This window comes from Mizuhopecten yessoensis, unplaced genomic scaffold (genome assembly GCF_002113885.1).
Source record: "Mizuhopecten yessoensis strain PY_sf001 unplaced genomic scaffold, ASM211388v2 scaffold11099, whole genome shotgun sequence".
In the NCBI taxonomy this organism is placed as follows: Eukaryota; Metazoa; Mollusca; class Bivalvia; order Pectinida; family Pectinidae; genus Mizuhopecten; species Mizuhopecten yessoensis.
The window spans coordinates 441,728-453,224 of NW_018408879.1; the positions used below are offsets into that span (position 1 = coordinate 441,728).

The window sequence follows — 11,497 nt, forward strand, 5'->3', positions numbered from 1 at the left end:
TATCAGCAGAGTGGCGCAGTGGAAGCGTGCTGGGCCCATAACCCAGAGGTCCGAGGATCGAAACCTCGCTCTGCTAATATACACATTTTATGTTTTTCGCATTTAGTTCAATCCTTTCCATTTATATAAGGTCAAATATCGGAAATAATTTCATAATTTCCTTGAAATGCTCCGCATCCATTAATTAAATCTCGTTTCAAAATGATGTCTCTCAAGAATCCAATATTTTCCAAATGATGTTTTGACTAATCAAATCCACAATTTTATTTTATTTTCCGGAAAGCTAGTGTTGTTATTCATAGAAAAACACACAATAAGAAAAGTGTCGCAGAGGTCCGAGGATCGAAACCTCACTCTGCTAAGATACNAAGAAAGTAATTGATGTTTTATGAAAAGTTCTTATACTATAAACAGATTATTGACTAACTATTTAACAGGATGTTTGAGGGCGATGTCGTAATAGTGACTTTGGATTTTTTCTGATGAAATCGATGTTTGCCTTAATTCAGCTAAATGTTCCTACTAATATATTAGCAATCAGCAGAGTGGCGCAGTGGAAAACACTTATCTCGGACTTATTGACATACATTCTGAATAACTAAGTATGTCGAATATAGAAAGGATTTTTTCAAAATAATATTTTTCATAATTATCCAACATTTTCATTTTACCTTTAAGTGCAGAAAAAGAACATTCTTACGGGGCGTGGAACATCAACATTTACTTTTGTTTTTATAATCAATGCACAATTCCGTTCCTTTACTTTTCACATTGATATCATTTTGAGGAATTTACAATGACAATTAAATGCAAAGTTACAGACAGTCTATACTCAAAATGATGTTATTTGTAACAACATTTAAATTCAATAATTACATGTACAACAACAATCCTACAAAAACGCATGCAGTAGATGAATAAGGATAAGACAGCTAACTCGAACTTTATGTAAGTCATCTCCCTTAGTTTGGTCTGCATATATGGATGTAATGAGTGGAGTTGTTTAACATTGTAAAACAAAATGAAATGATTGAAAATGACAATAAGATACGTAGTACATGTAGTCATTGAAATTTACATATTTATAATTGTTTTCCTTTATGAATTATCAAAACTAGATTCCTGATGATATCTCTGATGTCGATTTCGTACTGATCCAATTTGAAATATCTACCTATTTCCTAAGTCCGAAGTGATTGGTGATTTATTAACATTTCTTATATTATATACAGTTTATTAAATAATTATTAAACAAGACGTTTTGAACCAATGTGCCTAAAGTGATTATCGATTTGACTGACGCAATTGATTTTTGCCCTAATTCAACTAAATGTTCCTAGTTATTTTCGTTATCAGCAGAGTGGCGCAGTGGAAGCGTGCTGGGCCCATAACCCAGAGGTCCGAGGATCGAAACCTCGCTCTGCTAATATACACATTTTATGTTTTTCGCATTTAGTTCAATCCTTTCCATTTATATAAGGTCAAATATCGGAAATAATTTCATAATTTCCTTGAAATGCTCCGCATCCATTAATTAGATCTCGTTTCAAAATGATATCTCTCAAGAATCCAATATTTTCCAAATGATATTTTGACTAATCAAATCCACAATTTTATTTTATTTTTCGGAAAAGCTAGTTTTGTTATTCATAGAAAAACACACAATAAGAAGAGTGTCGCAGAGATCCGAGGATCGAAACCTCACTCTGCTAAGATACATTGAGTATTTTCGATGATGTTATTCCTTTTCAACAATATAAACACATATCTCGGACTTATTTTCACACTTTTTGAGGCATTATTCTTGTCGAGTAATTAAAGGGGTTTTTTAAACGTTTTTCCAATGAAATTATCAAAACTAGTTTCACTATATCTCTGTGGCAGGGTTCAATTGTACATAGGATTAAGGTCGCCTTCTAGCTTCGAGCTAGGGGGAATTTCCCTTTAGCTCAGTGGTAGAGCGTCCGACTAGGAACCTGGAGATCGAGGGTTCGATCCCCGGTGGAAGCGCACTATTCTCTTTCCTGTTACAAATGGTGTCCGTGGCCCTCTCTGTAGTGACAGGGAGTTAGAACCTAGGTTGTGGTGTTCGAGGCCAAACACATTTAAAAAAGGGGGGAGTAGTGTGGCAGGGTTCAATTGTACATAGGATTAAGGTCGCCTTCTAGCTTCGAGCTAGGGGGAAATTCCCTTTAGCTCAGTGGTAGAGCGTCCGTCTAGGAACCTGGAGATCGAGGGTTCGATCCCCGGTGGAAGCACACTATTCTCTTTCCTGTTACATCTCTAATGTCGATTTCGTATTGATCGAATTAAAAAGATCAAACTGTTTCCCTAACTAACATATACAGCACGTACTTGTGATATCTGCAAATGAAATGGTATGTAAAAATGATCAATCAAGATGAACAGTGTTAGATATAAAGTAAAAACATGATTGGTGTTTTATGAACATTTCTTATACTATAAACAGATTATTGAATAATCATTTAACAAAATGTTTGAGGGCGATGTCGTAATAGTGACTTTGGATTTTTTCTAATGCAATCGATGTTTGCCTTAATTCAGCTAAATGTTCCTACTTATATTCGTTATCAGCAGAGTGGCGCAGTGGAAGCGTGCTGGGCCCATAACCCAGAGGTCCGAGGATCGAAACCCCGCTCTGCTAATATACACATTTTATGTTTTTCGCATTTAGTTCAATCGTTTCCATTTATATAAGTTCAAATATCGGAAATAATTTCATAATTTCCTTGAAATGCTCCGCATCCATTAATTAGATCTTGTTTCAAAATGATATCTATCAAGAATCCAATATTTTCCTAATGTTATTAGCAGGTACTACTTTCTACATTGTTATGAAAGAGGGAAACTTTAAGGTATGTTGTCTCAAAACAATTCATAGGATTCACATGATATGTTGCTTCAAAACAAGCATTACTGCACACCACTATCTGACGCTCGGAAACCCCCTCTCTATAAGTGTCCCTATGTAAATGCTGTAGCGTATCTAACAGCTCATGATTAAGTGCTCAGTATCGCTGCGTCATCACTTAAGTACATACTTGACAGCCCATCACGGATTACTCAAAAGATAGATGGTATTCATCCTTATGTGTTTATCTCAAGATTCACATGACTAAAACAAGGAAGGGGATATTGCGTACTTGTCCCTGTTTCGACGTAAACGTGACCAATAGTAAAATGAAAAATAATACTTTCTATTTCGGCAAAATTATATATCAAACCTGGTCCGAAAAACAAATATTTCCATAAATTTGCACAGGCCGTCAAAATTGCCATTTTGAACAATATGTAATAAAACATGAGGAATTTCTCGTACTTAAATGCATTTTTGACATACCGGTACCAACTTTTGGGCTGTTGATCAGAAAATATCATTTAAATCCTATTCTGAAAAGGTGGTACAGTACGGAAGCCTATACGTGTCATCTTATTTCTTATCTCGTTATAACAAGATAGCTTATCTCGTTATAACAAGATAGCTTATCTCGTATTTGTTGGGTTTTGGGTGGGTTTTTTTTATTAACGCACTTTTAACTAATCAATAGGAGTTGCATGTTTAGATTTTTCAAATTTGATATTGGACATATATTTCAGACTTATTTATCTGGGTTTAAGTCTCATTTTGATGGACGAATGTATCAACAGATCATTAATTTCAATTATGTATGAACAAGCTATATGTTCCTGTATTTATACAAGGCCATGCGATGAAAATAAATAACTGTTACATAACTTGAATTTGTTTTCATATTTTTTGGATTAAGGTTTTATTTTCTTCCTTGATTTAATTTCCCTGTAATAGCCATAGTACCATTAATAATTATTATATAAGCATTGACCAACATATCTGATACGACAGTGAGCGTACATGTACTATTTTTTTAAATATGTAGTCATCGAATGCACGTTTGTCTGGTTTAGGTTTGGTTTTATATTGTTTAACGTGCTATCAACAGCTAAGGTCATTTAAGGACTTGCCTACATGTGTATTGTGTATGCGTGCATGTGTGTATGTGTGCCGAAGACAGGGTATGTTTGTGAACTAATGTCGATTGTATAGTGCAATCTCACTGAAATGCCATGCCGAAGGCATCCAGCACAGCATTCCGCACGGTCACATTATACTGACAACGGGTGAACCAGCTTTTGCCATAGGCCTAAATGCTGAACTTAAAGTTCATAACAACTACCATTTTTAAAGACTTTGGTATGTCCCAGCCTGGGGACAGAAACCATTGCCTTCCTCACCTGGGCAAAAGTTCAACATTAACGCCAAAAGTAAGGTATCGCCAAACAAGGCGCTAGGAAACAAAAGATAGTTAGAAGTAGAAAGAAATAGAAATATCCCAAATATTGCAATGGGTGCAGCAGATTTATTTTGGTCGCTTTTGTGTCCCCTTTATGAGGGTACAAAAGCAAACCCCCAATTCTTCAGGGGGTTTCCGCCATATTCGCCTCTTACGATACATGCAATGAGTAACAGCGGGTATATTTGTTTCTCGATCCCCAACCTACAGGGGTACCGAATGCACGTACATGCGTGATCTTTTTAACCGTATCAATTCGGCGAACTGAAATAGGTGTTCAGTGGACCTTTACGTGCCAAACCTCTTTAATCTTCAGAAATAAGCGCTGCAATTGTTTTACTTCTGAAATATAAAACGTTCCGATATAACGGCATATGGTAGTTTTGCAATAGTGTTCATTTCAAGAATTTGTTATAAGGTCATCGTTAAGGGACACTCAAAGTGTGGGTGCAATATTTCTTCAAACCTAGATGTGTGAACACAGTTTGTTGATACACGTGTCTGTGAACATTTTTGATAGTGCACGTTTGTAGTACACATTTTGTTGACACACATATCTATCACAAATTTGATAAGGCACGTGTGTATGTGTGACACATTTTGATAATACACGTGTGCATGAATATTTTGTTAATGCACATGTGTATGAATATTTTGTTAATCGCGTTTCTATGATATATTTTGTTAATACATGTGTTCATGTCATATAAGTTAGCACAGTTACAGTAATTTACACAACTGACCTAACTTACAGAAACCACATATCTGACACCATCGCTAGTATTTGTAACATCAAATTAATATGACATCATATATAGTTGGATGGGTTAAAAGAACTTATATAAACCACACATCACCGAAACCTACCTGATTTTTTCAAGACATCGAATTACGTGTCTATGTTAAAACAAGTATCTATAATTAATATTTAGAACTTAAATATGATCATTAATACTTGTTATTGCATGTAGTGGTTAGAATTATACTAGTAAAGCTCGAGGGTCTGTGTTATACATGTAGCTCAAGAAAATTTTAAGTGCTCATGACGATGTGTATAGCTCACAATGAGCATTAGTGATTGTTTGGTGAAATATAGCTCACGATGGTTTATTGCTCGTATAGGTGTATATAGCTTACAAGGATTTTAGTGACCACTAATGTGTATTTATTTATTTATGTATTTTTACCATCTTAGCTCAATGTCCGTGACAGCTTACGATGTAGTATAGCGCACTTAAAGATGTACACGTGACGTGTATATATTATCCAAGATAGGAAAGCATCTTGTATTCAGTCTGATAGAATTGAAATCTAAGATCGATAAATAGGCTGTTTTATTAATGAACGACACACACGAGATAGGTGACCAGTGTAGTTAGACATGTCACCACCTCTCCCGATCATCCTCACTCCGCTGACCGCCGTGGGGCACGCTGGTATTGTCCAGCGTCATAATAGCCGTCACACCTACAGCGACCTGACCTCAGGTTAGGTCAGTTAGGATGAACAATGGTGTAATTGAATAATTAGGGAAGTTTCTATAAAGACAATCTCTTCTCTCTGTACTCCAGCCATGGGAGGTTACGGGTTTCACGCAAGATTGTTTTGTAGGGACGATTCACTTTCACCTGTGTCAGAATTAAATGGCCAATTTTTTCATGAACGTTTTGCATTCAAAAGTGTGCGTTTGATTAGAAATGGCAATTTTAGTCGTTTTTGACATCATGGGAAAATGAGAAATACGGACTTTTTAAAATGGGTTAAACGTAAATATCATTGGGTAATCACTGTTGGTATCGCCTGGCTATTTGAGCAGTGTGTGTTTCTGGGATTTTGTTCCAAGACTCTCCAGGTAAAAGACCTTTTAAAAAATGGTCAACACATTACAAAGTGTGTTTGATAGTTCTCTGTTCGGAACCTGCCAGTATTCGTGTCCTAAAATAACATGCAAGACACGCAAGAGACGGCACGTGCCTCACTCTCAGAGATCACCAGAGTATGTCCTTCACCGTAACACCCGGGAACGAAGGAGGGTCGAGGCCATCAACGACGCCTTTCAGTTGCTGAAGAAGCACGTGCCGTTAATAGATGAGACGGATGATAAGGCGTCTAAAGTCGGAATCTTGTACGGAGCGGCACGCTACATCAGAGTCCTAGCTGACATATTGGAAAACACATCACGTTCTACGACATCGCGTTCTGACGTCAATGGGAACACACTTATGGAACGACAAGATATGCCCGGATGTGATACAAATAGCCTGAACAATTGTGTCATCAGAGAGCAGAAGAAATTCCATTACTGTCAACCTCAGTTTCAGGTAGGTGCACATAAAATATTAACACAATAAAACCTCAAAGATTAACAGCTCTATAACTAGGTTTAATTGAACTGCACCTTACTATCAGATATATATAATGTATTTTTAGTTTGCGTACGGGAAGATTTTTTAGTTATTGTTGAGTTCCTGAAACCGTCCGAGCAAAGAGAAGTCGTTATTGCTTTGTTGTTAATGATTGGTCTGCACTTTGATGACACTGTAGGACGGATATTTATGACAATTGCTTTGTTATATTAACCCGAAATCCTTATTTCTGATTAGCGGAATGCTTGATTAATTCATGTAGAATTTAACGTCCATTAAAACGGTACACGGGGATGCATTAAATTGGCGGTAGATATCGAGTCCAATAGTCATGTTTGATTTGTTATTTTTCGAATTATCGTGATAATTAAATACAATGTTTAACTTTGATTTCGGTTAATACAATGGTATGACGGTAACAGTCGGTAAATTATCATTCATTTTGACTGTACTATATTTTCTTACGATCGATAAATTATTGCATAAACTCAAAACTAGGGCTGCAACGATATATCGTCTGGTATCTTAATACTATCTTGTGTAGCGTTTCGAGGCGTTTTGATTGCCTGTATTGCAATCCACTTAGACAATCAGATTGTACACTTAGAGTAATGAAATCATCCGTTTTCCTATTGTTTTGATATCCTTCAGTAAAGCTGTGACCACAGTGCAAACGTAATAAAACAATACAAAGATACATTTTGACAGTATTCACTATTTAAGCCCATGAAAAAAACCCTCTAAAACCCTTTACTCTACCATTATGAAAATTGACATTATTTCGACAATATGAAGAGAATGCGATTTTACTTTAAGTATAACTGATCATGTTTGTTTTACAGAACAGCAGCTCGAGCCCGACATGTATGTTTATGGAGATACAGAACTGTCCATCCATAGACTACACACAATGTCTAGAGAATGTCCCTCCTCGCCAACACATCTCAGCCGGTCTGCCCGACCCCCGGGACTGTCAAGCTATCTACACATCCACTAATCTGCTGTGGCAGTAGGATGTGGAAGAAAAACCTCCCAAAATGGACAGTATTTCCCGGCTTCACGGACCAAAGCTGAGCTCTCTGATCACAATGTGCTTCTCCATGTGCGGACCATTCGAGCAAATTTTCCCTTAAAATGTGTTGTGGCGTGTCCATTTTACTGGTCTTGTTATAAGCATTATACATGTATTAGTATTATCATTGCCCGAGTTCATTTATACAAATGATATGTCTGTCTGTCTCTCTCTCTCTCCCTGTCTGCCTCTCTGTCTGTCTGTCTGTCTCTCTGTCTCTCTCTCTGTCTCTCTCTCTCTCTCTCTCTTAATTTGTTGTATTCTTATATAAATCGGTTCTTAAATAAAAGCATTTCTTGAAATCTTATCAGAGACGTATTTATGTGTATATGTAAATGTTGTTATCAGAGACGAATATACAGTCTACGCGTACATATTTTATATCGGAAACGTTAAAGGTATATATAATTTTAGATCGGAGACTTATATCATTATGATCGAGGTCATAAATCATAAGTGAGTATGTTACACGTAGGTTTCGAGGGTGTTCGTCTGGCTGCATGTATCATAAAATGTAATAGGGACGAACTGTTTCGAGATTGACAGCTAATTATACATACTCGGAATATTGTGCTCGTTTTTTGTTTTTATCTACACGTGTATATATCGGCCATTGTTAATTGACAGAAGACTAAATATTTTCAAAGCTCGCAATATAAGTTAAAAATACCTTTTTGTGAACCAAACAAACCTATCTCATAAATATGTACATCGTGGCTCACTCCCATAATTACTAGTAATGTGTTTCTCCTTTAACCCCGCACTTCACTGGTATCGTCCTTGTGTTACTGTTCTTGAAGACTTCCGTAACAGAACTAAACACTTCATAGAAATACACATCGAAATACAATGAGAAAAGAGGCCCCTAAAGGGCTGTGTCAACAATGTGTTTAGGGCCCCGTGTACAATTAAACACACATAGGCCCACACGTACTTGGATATGATTGTTGACCGATTCCTCTCAAACTGAAAACAAAAAAATATAACAGCTTTGTAAGTTCAGTGAGACGGTATCAGTGGGGGATAGAGCCTCATCCCTCTTCAGATCAACAAGATGTATCAGATCAACAAGATGTATATTAAACATTGATCTTTAGAGGCGTAGCTAGCCCTTGTTTGGAGTGGATCCATTTAGGAGCAGGTCTAGGGCAGGTCATTGGTAGGGGACAATGGGATGCAACAAACAGTGTTTTTGTTTTGTTTCCTGTTTGATAAATTATTGGATTCATTTGCGTACCAACGTATATGCAGCTATATGCACCTGACCTTCGAAAACCATTTAACATATTTTCTTTTGAAAACAATGCTAAACAAGAGGCCCGAAGAGCCTGCATCGCTCACCTGGTATTAGTCTCTCTCTTGTAAACTGACAGTGGACTAAAATCTATGACTGTAAGTCATTAAGAAGAACATGTGTAAAGGTTTAAATATATTTGACCCCTGTGACCTTGAAAGTATAACGAGGTAATTAAGTTGAATAAACTTTATAGCCCTTTATCTCAGCATGCAACTTGCCAAATATCACCATCCTAGATAATCTTTTTTATTAAGATAAAGTTTTACACACATTTCGCCATATGCGACATTGAAATTAAAGTGGGTCAAGACCATCCACATGAACAAACTTGATTGCTCATCATCTAAGCATGTTACAGGCAAAATATCATCCCCATATGCTTGGTTATTCAGAAGAAGGTGTTTAAAAGTTTTCAACACAATTTACCCCTATGATCTGGAATATGGATGAAGGTCATTCTTTAGAGCAATCTTCAAAGTGTTTATCTGAGCATGTTACCGGCCGAATAACATCAGCCTGGGCCTTCAGGTTATTGAATATTCAGTAGAAGTTGTTTAAATGTTTTAAACATATTTGACATCTGTTACCTTGAGTATATGCCAAGGTCGTACATTTGAGCAACCTTTTTAGCCAATCATCCCAGCATATGAATGCTCAGAGAAAGTTGTTTAAATGTTTTGAACATATTTGACCCCTGTGACCTTAAATATAACTCAAGGTCATTAATTTGAATAACGTTAGTAGCACTTGTTCCAAGCATGTTACCAGCCAAAAGTAGTCTAAAGCTCATGCAACATTTTATTAGCAAATATTTTAAAGGTCATACAATAATATATCTACTGACAAGTACTCTGAAGGTCATAAGTATCTCTACTGACAAAAACTCTGAAGGTCATACAGTATCTCTACTGACAAGTACTCGGAAGGTCATGCAGTTAATTTTTACTGACAAATACTCTGAAGTTCATATAGTATCTCTACTGACAAGAACTCTGAAGGCAATTCAGTGAAATTCTACTGACAAGTACTCGGAAGGTCATACAGTGAATCTCTACTGACAATTACTCTGAATGTCATACAGTATCTCTACTGACATGTACTCTAAAGTTCATATTTTTTAAAGATATACTTCTATTGTGCCCCAGGGGACAGGAACAACCTCCGTTTATACAACAAGGGGCCCAGAGAGCATGAATTGCTCAACTGAATATAAAGCATTCATAGCAAAATATTCTCATTAAATATTATACTGTACTACAAATATTTCACTTGCAAACTTTGTCAGCTCCATCTGTTGAAACTAACAGCGAAATATTAGTATGTGATTCTATGCTTTTTGGCTCTTCTTCAGAAGTTTGTTTGACATATTTTCCCCTCTCACTTTGTAAGTAGGTCAAGGTCATTTTCCTTCTCAAAATTTGTTGGCTCTATCCCAAGAAGCTACCAACCAAATCTTATGAATCCATTCCTTTCGGTTCATCAGAACAAATCGCTTGAAATGTTGGTGACCTTTAAAGTAGGTTGAGGTCATTTTCATTTGCAAACTTTGGTGAGCTCTATCCCAAGAAGCCACCAGCCAAATACTATGATTCTATACCTTTCGATTATTCAGAAGTCGTTTTATGTTTTTGACACATTTGACCCCTGTGACCCCGATAGTAGGTCAAGGTCATTTTCATTCTCAAACTTTGTCAGGCTCTTTCCCGGGAAGCCACCAGCTCAATATGAAGATTCTATACCTTTCAGTTCTTCAGATGTCACCTAAACAGTTTGACATTTTTGACCGGTGTGACATTGATAGTAGGTCAAGATCATTTTCATTCGCAAACTTTGTCGGGCTCTTTCCCCAGGAAGCAACCAACGAAATATGAAGATTCCATACCTTTCTGTTCTTTAGAAGAAGTCGTTTGAAGTGTTTGACACATTTGACACCTGTGACAATTTTCGTTCTCAAACTTTGTCGGGCTCTATCCCAAGAAGCCACCAGCCACATTTGAAGATTCTATAAACTTTTAGTTCTTCAGAAGTCGTTTGAAGTGTTTAACATATTTGACCGCTGTCAGCTTGAAAGTATGTCAAGGTCATTTTCGTTCTCAAACTTTGTCGGGCTCCTACCAACGAAGCTTTCAGTCAAATATCATGACTCTAGGCCTGTCCGTTCTTCAGAAGAAGTTGTTTAAAGAACAAGAGACCCATGGGCCTTAACGATCACCCGAGTTCCGATATATTTATACAGAGAGTTGAGTTTTGTTTTTAAAACATGAACAGAAGTATTATTCAAAGTGACAAAAAACAATAAAACCTTATTAAATATCTAGCATACAGATTTAAGACTGAAAAGTATTTGAATTTAGCACCTCTGATTCTAAACAAGGAAAATGAAGAAATTTTAGCACACCGACTCCTTTGGGTTAGATCTGGCTCAAAATGT

The 11,497-nt window shown here is 36.6% G+C and overlaps 1 protein-coding gene and 3 non-coding genes across 4 annotated transcripts; all 4 read left to right on the forward strand.

Annotated features, from left to right (window-relative positions):
* The first annotated feature begins 4 nt into the window (after positions 1-4).
* Trnam-cau lies at positions 5-76 on the forward strand. Its single transcript has one exon. It is a non-coding gene; the product is annotated as a tRNA-Met (tRNA).
* A 1,278-nt stretch (positions 77-1,354) lies between these two features.
* Trnam-cau lies at positions 1,355-1,426 on the forward strand. Its single transcript has one exon. It is a non-coding gene; the product is annotated as a tRNA-Met (tRNA).
* A 1,167-nt stretch (positions 1,427-2,593) lies between these two features.
* Trnam-cau lies at positions 2,594-2,665 on the forward strand. Its single transcript has one exon. It is a non-coding gene; the product is annotated as a tRNA-Met (tRNA).
* A 2,910-nt stretch (positions 2,666-5,575) lies between these two features.
* LOC110465715 (achaete-scute homolog 2-like) lies at positions 5,576-7,948 on the forward strand. Its single transcript, XM_021521723.1, has 2 exons — positions 5,576-6,652; positions 7,540-7,948. The coding sequence occupies exons 1-2, from the start codon at positions 6,203-6,205 to the stop codon at positions 7,708-7,710; spliced, it is 621 nt and encodes a 206-aa protein (XP_021377398.1). The 5' UTR covers positions 5,576-6,202; the 3' UTR covers positions 7,711-7,948.
* The last annotated feature ends 3,549 nt before the right edge of the window (positions 7,949-11,497 follow it).

Excerpts from the sequence above, each read along its gene's own strand:
- LOC110465715 (XM_021521723.1), top strand. The coding sequence starts at position 6,203 with ATGGTCAACACATTACAAAGTGTGTTTGATAGTTCTCTGTTCGGAACC. Across the intron at positions 6,653-7,539 it reads ACTGTCAACCTCAGTTTCAG|AACAGCAGCTCGAGCCCGAC; the intron begins GTAGGTGCACAT and ends TTTGTTTTACAG.